The sequence below is a fragment of the Ixodes scapularis genome, unplaced genomic scaffold, assembly GCF_016920785.2.
Source record: "Ixodes scapularis isolate PalLabHiFi unplaced genomic scaffold, ASM1692078v2 PGA_scaffold1__304_contigs__length_218370807, whole genome shotgun sequence".
In the NCBI taxonomy this organism is placed as follows: domain Eukaryota; kingdom Metazoa; phylum Arthropoda; class Arachnida; order Ixodida; family Ixodidae; genus Ixodes; species Ixodes scapularis.
The window spans coordinates 43,107,172-43,125,250 of record NW_024609846.1 but is presented as its reverse complement, the minus strand read 5'-3'; the positions used below and the strand labels follow the sequence as shown (position 1 = coordinate 43,125,250).

The following is an 18,079-nucleotide window of genomic DNA, read 5'->3' as shown; positions in this document are numbered from 1 at the left end:
TATAAACCACGACCAAGCCGGTCGTGCAATGAACTCGTTCGAGGTACGCAGTGCTGCGACGACCCACACACACAAAACGAATACTAGACGGCCGTCCGCTCCGCTAATTGTTTCGCGTGCTACTGTTGGTTATGCCCACCGTGAAAGTTATATCTTACCCAAAAATGTTCCTTGAGGTTTCGGTATTGTGATGGAGTGCGACGTATATCTTGAGGAAACGGAGGGCTCCTAAAATCGCCCATAGGCCGGCGCAGAACCCGCCGTTCTGCTTCTGCTACCGAAGACATTCGAGGTGCTCGTCTCGCATAGTTTGAGTACCGACGTCTCGCGGGACAGGTCGCCTTTTTTTGTCGGCAGGCGCTCCTTCCGACATCCTAAAAACGCGTAAATGAGGAGCACATCGCAAGTGGAACCAACGAATCGAGAGCCGACCGAGGCGAGCTCGCGACAGGTTCAGTGGTTAATTAGGCCTACTGGATAACGGGAGTCGTGAGTAGGTTAAACAATTAGGAACGTAAAGTGCGTGCGAAATACGCGTTAAAGAAATTATTTTCGTAATTAAAACGATGTAAAAATTGTTTCCGCAATATATGCCTTCTTTTTTTAAAACAATCCCGTAATATGTGTCGAGCGCTGCCATCGAGAGTACGCTTTGCGAGCCGTAAATGAGTTTGGGGAACTCTGTTTACCCGAAATGGCATTTAGGTTAAATGCCATTTGAGTTGCCTTGTGGCAGTGCCTAAATGACATTTACACTGAATGTCATTTGGCGTAAATGCCATTTTAGCTGCCGTCTGACAGGGGTATTACCTTACTGCACCGCGAGGTCGATCCCACTTCGTAGCACGATGTTGAGGATTGCTACGGCCGGGTCCGTCCGGAGGCTGCCGTAGACTCCGAGGAGAGGAATCACTCGGAAACGCAAAGGTACTGAAGAAGCGGGTTTATTAGGCTCCTGTGCCACCACGCTGTGCCCGTCGGCAAAACTAATAAAAAAAATGAACGGTAAAGTGTCGGCGCTGTCGTATTAGACAGATTCACCTGGAGGGGTCCCCCGCTGCCGTATTAGGCAGATTCGTGGGACAAAGGGGAAGCACAAAAAGAAAGAGGCTCACGACGAGAGCTTCCCCCAAAACGAGAGTCAGGGCCGCCGTTCGCGGGCCGCTTATCTAGCCAGCGGAAAGTGGCCGCGCCCGGGGTAGGTAGTGTGGCTTATCCCGCAGATGGGCCGCGTCCACAATCATTTCCGAAGGGTGCGCCGATGGCACTTACACTTAAAAGGGCGAGGGAAAACAAGCCCTCTTCGAGGAATGCGGCCTTACCCCCGTATCCGGGATGACGTCGCCATAACGCTCCCACGGTCTGCTTCTGCTAGGCCTAGATAGGGAGACGGGGAACACGTGGCTCCCACACGGTCCAGAGGACAAGAACTCATCTTGACCAATGGAGGGGCTGTAGCGTTGTGAATACGTGCCTTCGTAACCGCTGCACCTCCGTGATTCGTATGCACGAGGATCTAGGGTTCGTGATTCGTATGCACAAGGATCTGGGGTTCGGGGGACAGGCGCCTGATTGGAATCGTCTTGTTCTCTCTCGACTCTATGTGCACGTGCGTTTCCAGACCACGCAAATGATGGTTCCAGAGTCATGTTCTGCGTTGGAGGGGGTCGGTATCTTAGTTCCGCGAGGATGTCGGCCTGGATGGTGATCGCCTCCCGTGCCATCTCGTCTAAATTCGTAAAGGTACGTCCCCTGAGATGGGGATGGAAACGCGGGTGGCTTTGGCGGATAGCGCGTTGTACTTTCTCCGCGTTCGGTGCCGCGGCGTCGGCGATATCGTACAGGCCCTGGAGAGCCCTTACAAACTCAATAAGTGACTCTTCTGGGTGCTGTGTGCGCGCGCGCAGCTCGTCCTTAATCCGCACGCTGTAATCCGGAGGCAGGAACTCCGTCTTAAATCGTGCCTCAAAATCTGCCATAATTGTGAATTTAGTTTGTCTTTGCCTCCACAGTGCTGCACTGTCTGTCAGTGCAACCGGCAAAAGGTGGGTGAGGATGGTTTCGTCGTCAATTCCCGACGCAGCTTGGTAGTCCCGCAGTTCTGAGACGAACATCGCGACTGACTTTCTATCTGCGTACCCCGAAAAAACCGGAACGCTAAGCGAGAGTCTTAGGAAGTCCCTGGGGGGCGTACTTCCAGCAGGAGTGGGTCTTGAGCGCATCATCTGCTCTCGTTGTATGTTAAGAAGCATGGTCATGGCCACTCTTAGTTCTGCTAGACCACACTCTAATGATGCGCCTACCGGGACTGGGACTGCAGGCTTAGCGTCTGGTTTTATGTCGCTGGCGGCGTTATCCGCGAGTGCACCGAGCGTCAAAAGGTCGTCCTCACTCACGTTCCTGTCGGCGTCCTCTGTAGACGGCATCGTGTTGTAGTGGAGACTTCCGCAGGTCGATGAACTTAGGCTTGCGAAGAAACGCCCCCTCAACTGTGGGCAAACTCGGGAACGCAAAATTGACTATGTAAAACGTAAGAACGAACCCAGTTTGCTGCCATCCTCCCAGACGAGCAGCATATCACGTCTGGGCGCCAGTGTGGGATTTCCCTTGCTGCTACCCGTCTCGGAGAATGACACAGAACACCGGTTCAACAACACGTAAACATTTAATGAGCGCTATCGCCTGCGCCGCGATCCCAACAGCCCCCGCAAATCCGCTGCGACGGCCTTTATCAGCGGCGGAGCGCCGCTCGCGTGGCCAGTTGCCCTTGGCCCCCTCGTGGTCAAGATGACCACTTATGACTGTCGGAGGGGCAGCCTGGGCCAACCGCTTGGAATCGCCAGGTTGCCCACAAGCTACAATGGTTGCCCAAGAGGTGGACGATGGCTTTTTTTCATTTTCAAAGTCCTAACGCTCCAGGAGCCCTTCAAACTTACCTGTTTTTGACGCATATCTTTTTTGGACATCAAACAGATTTTTTTGGCATTTAATAACATTTATTCTTTGGAATAGATATACATTGCGATGTATTAACTTTTCACGATGATCTTGCTTTGGTTTCTTAATAGGTGTAGAGCTTAGCTAATTTTAAAAACAATTAAAAACTGTTTGGGTGTTTTGTTGCGCTACCTGGCGGATGGCAGACAAACTGCTGATTTCTAGTGTTCAAAAAAGGGCGGTGTTGGCGTCTGTATCATCAATCTTCGTGTCTTTTTATCTCCACATTTAAAAAATATATTGGAAGATTTGCTATCGATAAATGAATGGTTTAAGTACTGGGTCAGGTTAATAAATCTAAAACAAATAATTACACACGCGTAGCGTGATATAATGTGTTCATTATTCGACATGATTGAAATCAATAAACAATAAAGACGAAGAGGAAAATAATACACCCGAGTTCACTTCATGCCTAGAGTCACTAAATGAGCTTTAAAGTATCGGCACTCCGTTCCCCAAAATTGTTTTGGGCGCCGCCATTTTGGGTCTTGTTCAGAGCAAGCGCTACTGCCGATCGTCATGATCCAAAAGTACTACTTCCTCAGCATTAGATGCGATGCTAGGAAGCTGATGCAATATTGCAATGCTCTGTCGCGGGTTGTTTAAACATTTCTGGGGGACGGAAAAGCGTTTCCTGTGATTTTAGATAAAGCTTCAGGTAACTGGAAACCGTGATTTTAAGCCACAATATGGCCAAGTGTCGTTACTCTGAACCGTAGCTAATTTACTGGCACAAGCGGGAACAACGAGGAAGAGGCAGGTGTCAAAAGGAGTGGCTTGTGGAATCCACGGGGCTTCCGTCATGGCCCCTGCAGGTACTACAAGCCTCTTGAACAAGAGCATGAATAGTCATGAAATAAGCTACGCGTCAAAGTAGCGACACTTGGCCATATTGTGGCTTAAAATCATGGTTGCCAGTTATTTGAAGCTTTATCTGAAATCACAAGAAACGCTTATCCATCCTCCACTTTAAACAGTGTGCGACAAAGCAAAGCAACATTACATGAGCTTCCTAACACCGAATCTAATGCTGAGGATTTCGCACTTTTGAATCATGACGATCGGCAGTTGCGCCTGCTCTGCACAAGCACCGGAATGGCGGCGTTCACAACACTGTCGGGGAAGAGAGTGCCGATACTCTAAGGGCAGCTAAATTATTTGCTCTAGCTCCCGCGAAACTTCTTTTCCCTGACTGAAACTGAAAGTAACTATGAATAATACACCATTATTGGAGCTTATTTAGTTGTAATCAACTACACATAATGAGAGTAGGAAGCGGCCGGGTATGAGAAACGCGAATTATATGTGCGACCGTTCTAACCGTCTCAAAAGAGAGAACGCGCGAGCTTGCGCTGGTTTAAAAAAAGGCATAAAAAAAAAGGCAGCACGCTGTGCTCTTCGTTATTATGCGTCTAATTCCAAATTGTTGTGTGTATGCTTATAGACGCTTTACACACGCGCCAGATTGAGCCGCCATAGCCACCCTTCTCTTGTCTTACCGAGATGCCGAGCCATTGAAGCGGGCGTTGACGGGTCTTCACAAGGGCCTATGCTGGGCACAAGAACACAGTAGCATCTAAAACGGCAATATCCTGTCCTGCTGTGGTAATGATGAAGTGAAGCGAACGGAATAAGAGGGAACAAAAACTGAAGGTCAGTTATGGCGGCGCCCATGCACAGCTGCTGTAAAGCGTCTATACAGCCGGGAGTTAGTCCGCCTTAGTGGGCGTCTGACTCTCAGCTGTAGATGAGCAATTTAGCCAGTGCGGTACAACCGCAAACCTGGGGTCTTTAACGTGCACCAGATCAAAACGGGCAGGGGCGGGGTGGCTTCTGCAGCGCGAGCTTTCGCTCCAAGTGCTCCGAGCTGGTGTGCGCTAGACCATGCACTCGGCCACCGACCCCCCCCCCCCCCCCCTTGAGCGTCTAATTTATATACAGGTATAAGTATTTGAAGATCGAAGATGAACGTCGATCGTCTCGAGGTAATGTAACGTAATAACATTATATAAATAACAAACTTGTTGAAGGACTGAACGACTCAATTTTTCAATTCTTGGATTGTAATATGGCGGTAGCCTATTGTACTTACTGTTGATCAAGAGCAATATGAGTGTAGAATTCAGCAGCAAGCGTACCGCTATGAAAGAACGACCATCTCGTCCGGTGCCTCGTGATGAACTGCTTTTATGTCATAGAAAAGAAGAGAAGAAAGAGGATAGGATTCTTAAAGTGAGATAGGTAGGGCAATACATAGAAGAAGAAGTGAAAGAGAAATAGCAGAACACAACATTTTCCCCCCTCCCCTTTTGGAGAAAAAACGAGTATACAAAATGCACATAACAAAGCCAGTCATAGATATTATACATACAAAGCAAAGATGCACAAATCATAATTCAAAAGAAATTCAAGTTCAGCATTCATTATCAGACTCTTAGCCTAGGCTATTTTTAAAGCATTCGCACTCAACACTCATACTCTTGTACACAATATCTCAAATAACACTGTCAGAAAGTTTCTTTTTACAGAATTCCAGCAAGTTATTTACGAAACTACGGCAAGTTATTTACAGAATTCCAGCAACTTATTTACAAAACTACGGCAAGTTATTTACAGAATTCCAGCAATAAATTACACTTCGGATAATAAGCGTTCAAGAAATATGTAAACTTCTCTTCGCCCCAAGACAAATATAGTCAACTGTCACGTCTGTCACCGCGGGTCAGAGACTCAGATCTCTAAACCGAACCGGTGGTCGGCGAGTTCGGGTCGATCGCCGAAGCTCCTCCACTGGGGGAACGGAAACTGGCACTGGGGGAATTGTAGCATCCACTGAGGGAACGGGAATTTCCGGTGGCAACCTCACTCTTTGGTGTGTACTTGGTGGCACCGTCACGGCACCCTGTCGAGAGTCAAAAAGACCGGTTGGACTACCTGGGCACGCTTCGTCTCCATCCTCATCTTGTCCCCGTGGAGGTGGAAAAGTCGGAGGCGTATGTGGCCTTAGCTGCTGCTGCTGCCACTGAGTAGCCTGCTTTAATCTGTTTGGCCGCCACTCATGATGAGGACGCTGGCTTCTAGAGGTCTTTCTGAGAATTCCCTGTGTACGAAGGCGCTCAAAAGACTGTGTCGTTGCTTGCGACGACTTCTCAACGTTATCTGGGCCAGGTGGAGCCGTTGCCGCTGTAAGCTTGGAGGCGTTCCAGATCCGACCGTCCTGAAGCTTGAAGGTCCATCGACCGACACGCTCCACAATTTTCATTGCCGGACCAAAAGCTTGGTCTCCCTTCTTTACCTTTCCTGGCTTCCTGACGCGCACCCATCCGCCGACCTGGAATGTCGGAACTTTGGCAGCTCGCCGTCTGTCTGTGTAGCGCTTGCTGTGCTCTTGTCCCCGCTGCACTCGGCACCGCAGACGCTGCAGCTCCTCAAATGGGTTCTTCAAGAACTGCGATGGAGAAAGGCCCATGATGTGAAGCCGGTTGCGTGGCTTGCGTCCATGTAGCAGAACCGCAGGAGACAGTTCTGTCATTGCGTGCGGCGTACAACGATACACGCACAAGTAATCCAGAACGGCAGAGTGGATTGGACGCTTCTCTAGTGCAGCACACTGTAAGAACGACTTGAAGGTACGATTAAATCGTTCTACTTGCCCGTTCGCTTGTGGATAATACACAGAGACCAGGTGATGGTTAATACCTCGCTTAGCCAGGAAGCTCTCGAATTCTGCAGAAGAAAATTGAGGTCCATTGTCAGACACAATGGTGTCGGGGTATCCTTCCCGAGAAAAGACGAGCTTCAGGAAACCGGTCACCGTGCTTGTCGTGACGTTGGAGCAAAAATGGACTTCAGGCCACTTTGAAAAATAATCCACGAGCGTGATGCAGTACCGATACGCTGGTGGCGAAGCTTCAAATGGGCCAACGATGTCGATGCCGAGCTTTGACCATGGTCGCTCTGGCAAGGGCACGGGTTGCAAAGGTGTTGGCGATGTCTTTGCACTCTTGTCAGCCGAGCTACAAACACCGCAGGCTTGGACTGCCATTTTCACCTCCGCATTCATGCGGGGCCACCAATATAGTTCGCGAAGGCGAGTCTGCGTCCTGACGATGCCAGGGTGGCCCTCGTGTGCTCGGCCGATGAGAGCATTTCTCATACTGGTAGGAACGACGAACTGTTCCCCGCGCAGCAGGAGACCGTCGTGTACAGAGAGTGTCTCTTTAGTGGCGTGGAAGATGGCTTCGTCGGAAGACAACGCCCTAGATGGTGGCCATTCCGACATGACATAAGACATCACTACAGTCAGCTGGGGGTCATCCGCCGTTTCCTGTTGGAGTTGAGCTTTTGATATGCATTCGTCGTTCAGAGCGGTGAAAGACACAATCTGCTCGTCAAATGCTGTCCCTCCCTCATCTTCCGGTACCGGAAGTCTGGAGAGAGCGTCAGCTACTTGATTCTCTGCGCCACGCTGGTACTGTACTTGAAAGTTATAGTTCAGCAACCGGGTCGACCACCGAGTGATCCGGAGTGGGCGATGTCCGGTCCCTCTTGTGGCCAAAAGAGCGACGAGAGCTTGATGGTCTGTGCGCAGAGTGAATTGGCGACCCCAGAGATATGTGTGCCATTTTTCACAGGCCCACAGACACGCAAGGGCCTCTCGTTCACCCGAAGAGTACTTCCTTTCTGCGGCAGTCAGCGTTCGTGATGCGAAAGCAATTGGGTGAATGTCTTGTCCGTGAAGCTGCTGCAACACTGCTCCAATTCCATAAGCTGAAGCATCCGTAGCTACGATGATAGGCAGCTCTGGGTCAAACATCTTTAACGTTCTTGCAGAGGACAGCAGCGTTTTCACCCGATTGAAACTTCGATCTGCTGCCTGGTCCCAGATGAACGGGGTGTCCTTCCTCAAGTACGTTCGAAGCGGTTCCACTTCAGAAGCCAGGCGCGGTATAAAGCGTGAATAATATTTAACCATTCCTAGGAATGACCGCAACTGCTTTAGGTCCGTGGGAATGGGTGCCGCACGAATAGCGTCGACTTTGTTTTGAAGGGGTGAAATCCCCGCAGCACTAACTTTGTGCCCCAAGAACGAAATTTCTCCTACGTCAAACACGCATTTGTTGTTGAGTTTCATACCAGCCTCAGATATGCGCACGAGCACTTCTTTCAGGCGTTCCAGGTGCTCCTGCTGGTTCTTACCGTAGACAACCACGTCATCGAGGTAGAAAAGCACTCCTTTGCAGCCCTGTAATATCTTCGCCATCATCTGCTGAAATGTGGCTGGCGCTGAGGCTAATCCAAAACACACTCGCTTAAAGCGAAACAGTCCTTCATGCGTAATAAACGCTGTCAAATCCCGACTATCCGGGTGTAATGGGACTTGATGGTATGCGGCAGCGAGATCTAATTTGGAAAAACGCTGCGCTCCATGTAGGGCGTTGAGCAACTCTTCAATGTGTGGAAGCGGGTAGCTGTCGATTACGACCGCTTTGTTCGCTTCACGAAGGTCAACACACATGCGGATACTGCCGTCCTCCTTCTGGACGACTACTATCGGTGACACCCATTCTGAGGCATTAATGCGTTCGATTACTCCAGCTTCCTCAAGACGTTTAATCTCGTCAGAAACTTGTTGTCGAGCAGCTTGAGGAATACGTCTCATACGATGTTTAACAGGAGTGACAGAGGAACGGACCTTTATCTTACAGGTGACTCCCTTGACTCGGCCTAGTCCTGGAGTGAAAAGATGATCGAAGTGTGTCAGAGATGATGGAAGTCTAGGAATGGAAGACACAGGCTTCGCTAAGGCAGTTGGTAGAGTCCGACTTGCCTTTGCTGGTGGCAGAAGACGTTCAGTCCACTGTTCCTCCAGTGCAGCTGACGAGTCGTGCAGCTGAGAGGTCGCGGCTGAATTTGCTACCGTCGACTTGGCTGACAATGTAGGTAATTGTGACGACGTTGACGGTTGTTCTGCCGCACTTGTAGAAGCCTCACCGGTGTCACTGGTCGCAGTATAGAAACAAGTCCGCGTTGCTCCGCTCATTTTGATGTCGAGTGCCACGACGGCGTCCATGCCTAACAATGATGTGCCTTGGTCTGCAATGTAGAATTGTACTTGCGAGCGACGCTGCTTGAATACCACCATTGCCTTGAAGGCTCCCATGATATTAATGGGCTGGCGCGAATAATTCAGTAGCGTCACCGGTGGTGGTATGACGAGTGCATCTCGCGCAAACCATTGCATGAACGTGGCTTTGTCCATTATTGAGACGGATGACCCGGTGTCGAGCAGGAACTGTATCGGCGTTCCAAAGACTTTGGCGGTAATCAAGACTTTTTTAGTTGATGATTCTGTTATGTGGCATACGATCTCAGAATCATCGTCGTCGTCGTAGTCATCATAATCTGAGAGCACCTGCTCCACTTGCTTGTATCGCGATCGCTGGTAGTCCCGACGTATGCTTCTGCATACGCGGCCAAGGTGACCCCTGCGACCACAGTTGTAGCAATAAAGGTTTCTTGCGGGGCAGGTGTCGTAGCTCTGGCATCGATGAGGACCATGTCCGCAGTTGGCACAAGTACGTGTGTGGCGAAAATTGTCATGTCGCCTTGAATGCTGCCGCCCTTGCCAGCCTGGCCTTGAGCGAATTGACTGTGCCGCGGGGTCCTGACGGCGGTCCGACGACTGTCCAGGTCGTGGTTGCTGATGGCTGGAGAACGGATCTCGGCCGCTTCCCCCGCAGGTCGCACACGCGTCTCTCGAGGCAGGACGTTGTCTCGCAACCCTCTGGGATGATGACCTCCGTGGAGGTGGCGGCGATGTCTCATAGCATATCCGTTGTGAAGAACTATGCTGACGGGCAGGCTGCTTGAATGGCGTTCTGGAAGCATGCCCTTCACGGCGCCCGGACTGTCTCTCCCTGGGTTGTCTCGAGGCTGACGAGTCTGATGAGTGCGTCACTTGACAGGTCTGCTCGCTCGGTGCAGCGACGCTAGCCCACTCTCGAACCTCTCGACGTGATCTTTCCAGGTTCATGACGGTATGCATAACAACGTCGAACGGGAGAGCTGCATCGAGGACCATCCGTTCCTGAATTTCAGTTGAAGCCACTCCAATCATGAACTGTTTCCGGATACGGTCTTGAGTACGGCTTTCAAAATTAGCGATGGCGGCTAACGTCCGTAGAGCCGACAGAAAATCGCGAAGGGACTCGCCTTCTTTCTGTCTTCGTAGATGAAACTGGAGCTCCTGGAGCGTCACATTGACTGGCTGTGTAAATTCAGCCTCCAGTAACTTAACTGTTTCCTCGTAGACATCAAGGGGAGCTCCCACAACTTGTTCGCCACCTGCTGCTGCCAGCGGTGCTAGCGCTTCCTCAACAGCAGGCTCAGGCGTTGGTAGAGCGTCGTAAATCTGCTGGCCGGCCTCTCCGAGACAGTTGAGCGGCATTGCCCGACGGCGTTCTGCACCAAACTCTTGAGCGCCAGTTGCCAGCAAATAACGCTCAAACATCTTGATCCATCGCTCCCATGGAATGGGCGGAGGTCCCAGCTTGACTAAGAACTCTGGGGATAGCTTGCCGCCCGAGGCCATGACTGCTCCAAGATGGCTTCTCAGCACTCGGTGATGCCGTTCGATGTAGTCGCCATCTTGTTGCTGGATCAGTTCTGGGGAAGGTTTTGCCGGGACACGCAAGAAATTGCCCATTCGGCGATCAGCATTCCCCGCATGTCCTCGCTGAAGCCCAGTCCAGCGCAGAACTCACGTAGATCCTCGTCGCCATAATGTAGAATTCAGCAGCAAGCGTACCGCTATGAAAGAACGACCATCTCGTCCGGTGCCTCGTGATGAACTGCTTTTATGTCATAGAAAAGAAGAGAAGAAAGAGGATAGGATTCTTAAAGTGAGATAGGTAGGGCAATACATAGAAGAAGAAGTGAAAGAGAAATAGCAGAACACAACAATGAGGTGACAAGGTAATGATTAAATGATGAGGCTCTATAAGGACGACGACATTAGTGGGTGTCGAACCACAAAGTACAGTGCCAGACTTGTTTCAAGTATCGTGTACCCAAAGACTTTCTTCACCCGCAACAGAATATGGTAGAATCAATGAGGACGCTGCTTTACAACTGTAAGTGGAACAGGAAACCTGCACTGTGCAGAAGTGCGGCTTATTCGTTAATATGAGGGACGGATTTCTAGCAGCATTCCCTGATTGACTACTTGGAACAAATGGCCTCGTTCACGTCAAGTGTCCCCGTTCCAAAAGATTCTTGAAGCATACTTAGACCGCAAAGGAGTATGAGGCGAAAAATAAGAAGAAGGAGCCTGGTGTGAAAGGTCCAAATTACCATCATAGCTTTTACTATCAAATACAAGGGCAGTTACACAATACACAAAGAAGGTTTTGTGATTTAGTTATATTTACACTCAAGGGCATTGAACTCCAACGTGTTCAGAGAGATGACACCTTCTGTTCAACCAACATAGAGCCTTTTCTACTCAAGTTTTACATGGAAGGCCCGACTACCGCTGAAGTTCCTTACGTAGACGAGTTCTCCGACCGAATAAACTGCAATTACTCCCCAATCTGGGAATCTCTCGATCTTCGTTCGTAAGCCATAGTATCAGGAGATCGAGGGGTGTGGCTCTTCGTCCGCCGAATATTGCTTCGGCGGGTGTTTTTACCGTGTAAGATGAGACCGTCGCGTGCTGCTGGAACAACAACCTGGCAATTCTTCACTGAACTGCTTCTTTCATAAGCTTCAAAAGGGCTTTTTTTTTTTCGCACACCATCTATTTTGCTTGCCCGTTAGTTGCAGGATGGTGTGGTGCACTAATGTGATGCCTGATGCCGGTTTTTTTTTCTTCAAAAACTTGTTTATTTTGTTTGAAGCAAGATTTGGCGCGTTATCATAGAAAATTATTTTCGGTAGGGCAAAAGTAGGTAAAAGAGACCGTAGAACGTCAATGACGTGTTTGGACGTCGTGGCAGGCATCGTGTAAACTTCCAGCCACTTAGAGTACGCATCGCCCATGACTCCGCAGATGCAGATAAGTTTCGTCACCCACCGATTGAATAGTGGATCGTTTTCACTCACTGTTCATGATGGCGTTGGACTCAAGGAAGACTTCGAGTCTTTCCAGAAAGTTAGCCCAGGTGCCAGGACTTTTGTCGAAAGCGGTAAGTGTTCGAAACGCCGTCAACGTCGGTAGCCACGTGTTGTGCTTCACAGTGGACACTGACCATTCGCTGAGAAGGAATTTGCTCGTTCGTCTGCCTCGAGTCGTCCGATATCAGGTCATCACCGCAACACCATCTCCCGACAAAAACGCATTTCCATAGTTAGCAATCACGTGAACTTATCAATTACCGAACGCTCATAACTTGTCGTCGCTAAACGCCGTTCATTTCATAGCGTCATCATTGCAAATAAACGTCTTCCTATTTCTTATGATGGTTTTCATCATATTCCTCCTAAGCTGTACTTACAACATTATGAGTGTCGGTACTTCCGAAAATATTGCAACGGCGTTTGTTTTCTGGTTTCCCCCCCCCCCCTATAATGTAACAACCTTTACAACATCTTCCGGACCCCGTGAAACGCAATATTTAGTGACGTTATTTTAGTCGTCAATAAAATGGTGAGGTAAGTACCGTAAATCGCGAAGCAGTTTACTTGACGTCCGCTTGCACTGGTGTCTTGGAAGATTGAGTCTACTGAACGTGCATTCTTGCAGACGAAATTTTCATTGATAGATTATTAACACGTCAATCAACATTTGATTCCTTCTTGGTAAGATTTATTGCGAAAGCCCTATTAGCGGCGAGTTGTTTTGGTGGCGCCCTCCTACGGTTCCCCCTTGTGACGTCATTACCTTGCAAACAACACGTTCGATGGTGTTTGTAAATAGCATGGTGGAAGCTTGAAATAATTGCGCTCTCAAAAGAACACTTCAAACACCGTCAAAATTAGAGTTCTTTCATACCTCTTATTTTCGTCGATGAAAAATACCCTTTCCGACGTCATAGTCAGCGTTCGGCAAATCGTGGAAGCAACGCTTTCGGTCGCGCAGGTCGCCAATATCAGAGAACAATTTATACCCAGCCTGACATTCTCGCATACATCCGTTTGCTGGGCCGCTACATGAGCCAGCTGAGCACAGCTGCCAGCGGCACGAGCAAGGCCACGAGGGGAACGTGATGCTGCTCGAACCATCCCACTGTGAACCAATGTTTCGGCCACCCCACGGGTGCGTGTCGCCATCTGTTGGTTGAACTAACGCCTTGTTCAAGATGGCTGCCGTGGGACCGCAGCCTTAACGTCGTCGGCATAAGGTAGGAACCAGGCCACGTGGCCGCTTGTGCTGGCTCCAAGCTGAGAAGATGAACGATGCTCATATTTCTCGACTTTTTTTTATGACTGCCATTGCCTCGAAAAAAAAACTAAGGTAAGTTTATTCAGTTACTAACGTTAAGGAGTGATTCTAATTCTAATTAGTATTTAGCAAAGGTAGAAAAATCGTTTCACGGATATTTAAAAACATGCTTCAAAGTCCCCGGTAGTACGGTACGCGGAACACGTTGACGGTTTGCTAAAAGTCACTACTATCACAATACGTTTGTGTCGCCTGGCCAGCCCCGGCCCAAAATTGCCACGTGAAATCGGAATAACAAGCATTGAAAACTAATTCTATCGTGCCCTCAAGAATTGAGGCCTAAAGTGAGGTGACAACTCAACAACCAGGCAGTGAAGCCTAACTCCCGGCACTTGTTTGCCATTTTAGGGTCAAGATAGACAGACTCTGGCCAGAGAATATCGATTAAGTTATGTTATACATTTGCCTTTTGCGGATTTAATGGTACTAAATTGCCAGGTAGAAGCCAAAATTTGGCCGAAGGAACTGTACTACTGGGCCTGTTGGATATCTGGGAGGGGTTAACCTGGACCTCGACCCGTTCAAGGTTACTTGTTCGGCAGCTTATGTCACTTTTTGCGTCACGGGCAAGTTATAAAAAAAGACGTGATCACTTTCCGCATCATGGGACCGGCCTCCAAACCGCCCAAACTAAGCCCCGAAATTTCCTCCCGCCACGGCTAGTGCAACCTGGAATCCGGGATGGTTAGAGTCTGAACTGGCCTCAAGAGGATCGGCTCTGCGAGAGGCGCGGAGAGTCGCCTCCTCGACATCGGCTTCTCTTTTCTTGTTTTAGGGAGGTAGCCGGAGTCTTTTGTTGGCAGCCAGGAGGAGGTGTGCCTGGATGCCAAACCTGGTTTCAGAACTGTCCACAATATTCACATCCGATAGTCTTTGCCAGCGTCCGACTTTGACGTAACGTTTAGCTGGCTCTCGGATTATTTTCCAGGTCTTGCGACGGAACAATGGACATTGTGTGGGATAGAGGCGGATCGAGCTCAATCGACGTTGAACTCAGAGACAGGCAAATCAGAAGTGCATTGATTGGGGTTTAGAGAAGCGTCAAAGTATAACATACTATATAAATACTATAGATTTAGGGACGGTCGTGCCAGTACCATGCTACCAGGAGTAATTCATTGCATTACGTGTATGTTTGGACAACCTGAGGTTTATCAGTCTCAGTTGGCGTCTTTTGTCTAAGCCGTACATAAGAAATTAAGCCAGTAAGGTGCAACCGCCAGCTTGGGGTTTTTAGCGTGCATCACGATGCACGACCGCACACCGGTACGATGCTCATCCAGACCGATACGGTTCAATCCTTATCCTTACCCCTGCCCGTTTCGATCTGGATGAGCGTCGTACCGGCGTGCGACGTGTGCCACTACTGCGTGCTGCACGTTAAATAGCCCAGGCTAGCGGTTTGTATTGCACTGACTAAATTGCTCATCCACAGCTGAAAGGCAAGTCGCCCGTTCCGATTGTATAAACATGCACACAACACAATTATTTCAGATCGAAGCAGGCAGTGTTGGAGATTGAACCCAGGATCCCTGGCTTCTGCTGCACGAGCTTTCGCTATGTTCCCAGAAATTATCTAGATATGCAGAGCGTCACACAAGACAACGCACACATAAAAAAAATATTCCCCATCTTACAAGTTGTGCGAAACACTATCAAATACCTAACCCATGATGGGGTATTTTTGTAAAATATCATGTTCGCACGCATAGTCTTAAAATCTCCGCATTCGCGTCCATGGATCCCACAGTACAGCACAAAAGTCTTGAGATGTACCATTGGCTTGAAACCCCGTGCCTGCCACCCTTGGACGGAGTATACCATTGTTGCTGACTACTCCGGCAGTTTTTGTTTTTTTAGCACATTTTGTGTTTTATGAGCCAATTGAAGTCAACCGTCACGAAGAACCTTCACTTTCAATTTCCCCGCTACATTTATCCCCAAGTTATTGCCACCTCGTGTCAATTTCACGTTAAATTTATGGACGAAATAAACCTCACGTAACCTTATATCACGTGATGTAAATTTTTCCGGTAAATTTAATGGGGAAATTACGTGAGTTGAACAAGTCATGTTACCTCAAGTCATGTGACGTCAATTTTCGCGAGGTGCTTCTGCGGGCTGGTAGTTCGGACTCAACACATTCTGTGCCCACAGCCTTTGTCAGTGATCAAGAGTTTGTATTTATTTTTTTTTTTTCATTTTTTGTTTATCCTTAGAACATGCGTTTCCCAACTCATCGATCTTGAATACCGTAGATGAGCCCAGCAGTTTCGCCAGCTCCTGTTGAATATTGAACTACCGCAATATCCCGAAGATGCCCCACCTCCGAAAGACAGCCCGCCCCTACTTTTCGCACATATTTATTGTTGTTGTTTTAGAAAACGTCAAAGGATAGCCCACTTCTAGTAATTGCAGTGCCCAGGTCCACGGTGACCTCGGGGGAAATTGTCTTAGTTAGCTACGGCGGGAGATAAATGAACATTGCCGGCATGGAAGGAAAGTCGTCTTTGGTTCATCGCCCCTCGCTGCCACAGGAAGTTTTTCTGGAGACAATCTAAAAATAGCAACTCTTTTACACTTTCGTCACATACCAAAATTTAACCCACTCCCTATTTTTTGCCTAATTTTCACTCGATTTGAAGTGGGCTATCTCTCGGGATATTATGGCAAAAAACAGAAGAGGCATAAAGTGCTCTACTGAATAGATCAATATAAATGTACTATCTATGAATGAAATGTATCAACTGGTTTGAATGTGTAATTTTGCATTATCACACAGATACGTCACCTTGATGAAGTCATTGCTGTCGCCAAACTTCTCCTACGCTTTGTGGTCCACCGTCTATGATGATAGTACTTTCAATGGTGAGACTCATACTATTCAATGTCTCTCTTTCCACAATGAATGTTAAGTTCATAATACAACGAAAATGCAGGTTGACTCATTGACGCCATGGAGTCACGTGACACACCAGTGTGTCACGAGACATAATTTAATTTGTGTAGTTTTATAGTTATAGTTCAGTGTGTCGCTCTCCAAGCAAACATTGGCGATAGGTCCTCCCACAGGATACAACATGCATAAGTGGGAGATGCATAAGTGCAAGCTACATATGTATACGTTAGGTTGCGATAAGGTATCACAGCTGAGTAATCGAAAGCGGTTTTGAATTAAATTGTAGTAAATTATAAAGGTGAAAAAAATGTGCATGCCCCGGTCCAGAATTAATATCTAGAAAACAGTTATTGCGAAGAAAAGCCAGTAAAATCGTTGTTTAGTTCATTTCATGGTTTTCGCAAGACGAACTCAGTAACTGGAACCCTTGAATGGCACATACGGTGCAGCATGCATGTGTGGTAGTGTTCAGTAAGTCAACTTTTTGTTTGCTTTATTGACATTTTGTATACCTACTAATTACATCTGATCACATCACGCCGTAACTGACGGGAATTTAAAGTGCCTCTAAAAGTTACCTTAATTTAGTTTTAGTAACTTGTCAAAATAAATGCCTGTTTCGGAAGCACTCCATCGCGCGGAAGCGTCACTTATCCTGGTCAACATTCCTTACCAGATTTTCCCTCAAGTATGCCGGAGGGAGTTCTTCGGGAGCTGTTCGGTGAGCACATTTCTTGTGATTACTCTAAACTATTCGTGACCCCATCAAGGCAGGTGGCTCCTATAGCGCAAAAACACTGAACAGTCCAAATCGAATCCTTTCACGATTTCGACTCGTCTGTCGTAACTTCCGTGATTGCACCTTGCCGGTGGTTTGCGCGATGGAACAGTTGTCCCGCTGACTCTGGCGTAACCATAGAATCAGCTTGTTCCCAAGTTGCTCTGCACACAACCTACGCAACAGCGTGAACCAGGTATTTAGCGTTTATCGACGTTCATCAGCACCGTGGAAGGACAGCAGACAGTCCTTTCATCGCTTGCTCAAAGAAAGTCAAGCCTCTCGAAGCAAGTTTATGCCAACACCTCGCCGCAGCTTCCAAACGTGGAGGATAAAAAGTGAGGCCAATTATTTTGAGTCCAGTGCTCGCTCGCTGACGTCCCAGCGTTGTGCGTTGAGCTGGCACATGGAACGGCACGAACCTGTATTAGACCGCCATATTTGCCCGATAACGGCGTCCTCAATAGGTCGACGGAGTCGCAAGTACATGTTTGCAAGCACGGCGTCCCGAGTGGTGCCCCATGAGTGCTAGCATGAACGTGGAGCACGCGCGTGAAGGTGACTTCGGCAGGCTCGTAATTGCACGTGCTTCCTTACACGAGCGGACATGGCGGTGGCAAAACTTCCTGTTTACTGCCTTCCATAGATTTTTTTCAACAATGGCGCAGCCATCTTGAATGTCACCACTTCTGGTATGCGGTAAAGCACTGTTTTGATCTCTCCACGCCGCTTGAAGGTGTTTGCGAAAAACTCGTGATTGTCACACATTCTTGTTTTGACTCACCTATAATTTCTCGCATAATCCAGGTTGAAATGTTTTATTATTTTTTCGTCCCGCATACTAGATACGGAACCCAAATAACTGAGAACGAAAGGAAACAGAAGAGGTCCATAGGGGGTTCCCACTGGACGGCATATTTTAGGGCATTGTTTAGAGCGCACGTTCAAACCGAGCTTA

At 48.4% G+C, this 18,079-nt stretch overlaps 1 protein-coding gene across 1 annotated transcript in view; it reads right to left on the bottom strand.

The window, feature by feature from the left end:
- The window catches only part of LOC115311532, a gene marked incomplete at its 5' end in the record, with an annotated part of 36,362 nt that extends 25,876 nt beyond the window's left edge, over positions 1-10,486 (bottom strand). Inside the window, one exon of the mRNA XM_040223798.1 lies at positions 8,831-10,486. Coding sequence (XP_040079732.1) covers positions 8,831-10,486 — 1,656 coding nt within the window. The remainder of the gene's footprint in view (positions 1-8,830) is intronic.
- Between the last annotated feature and the right edge of the window lie 7,593 nt (positions 10,487-18,079).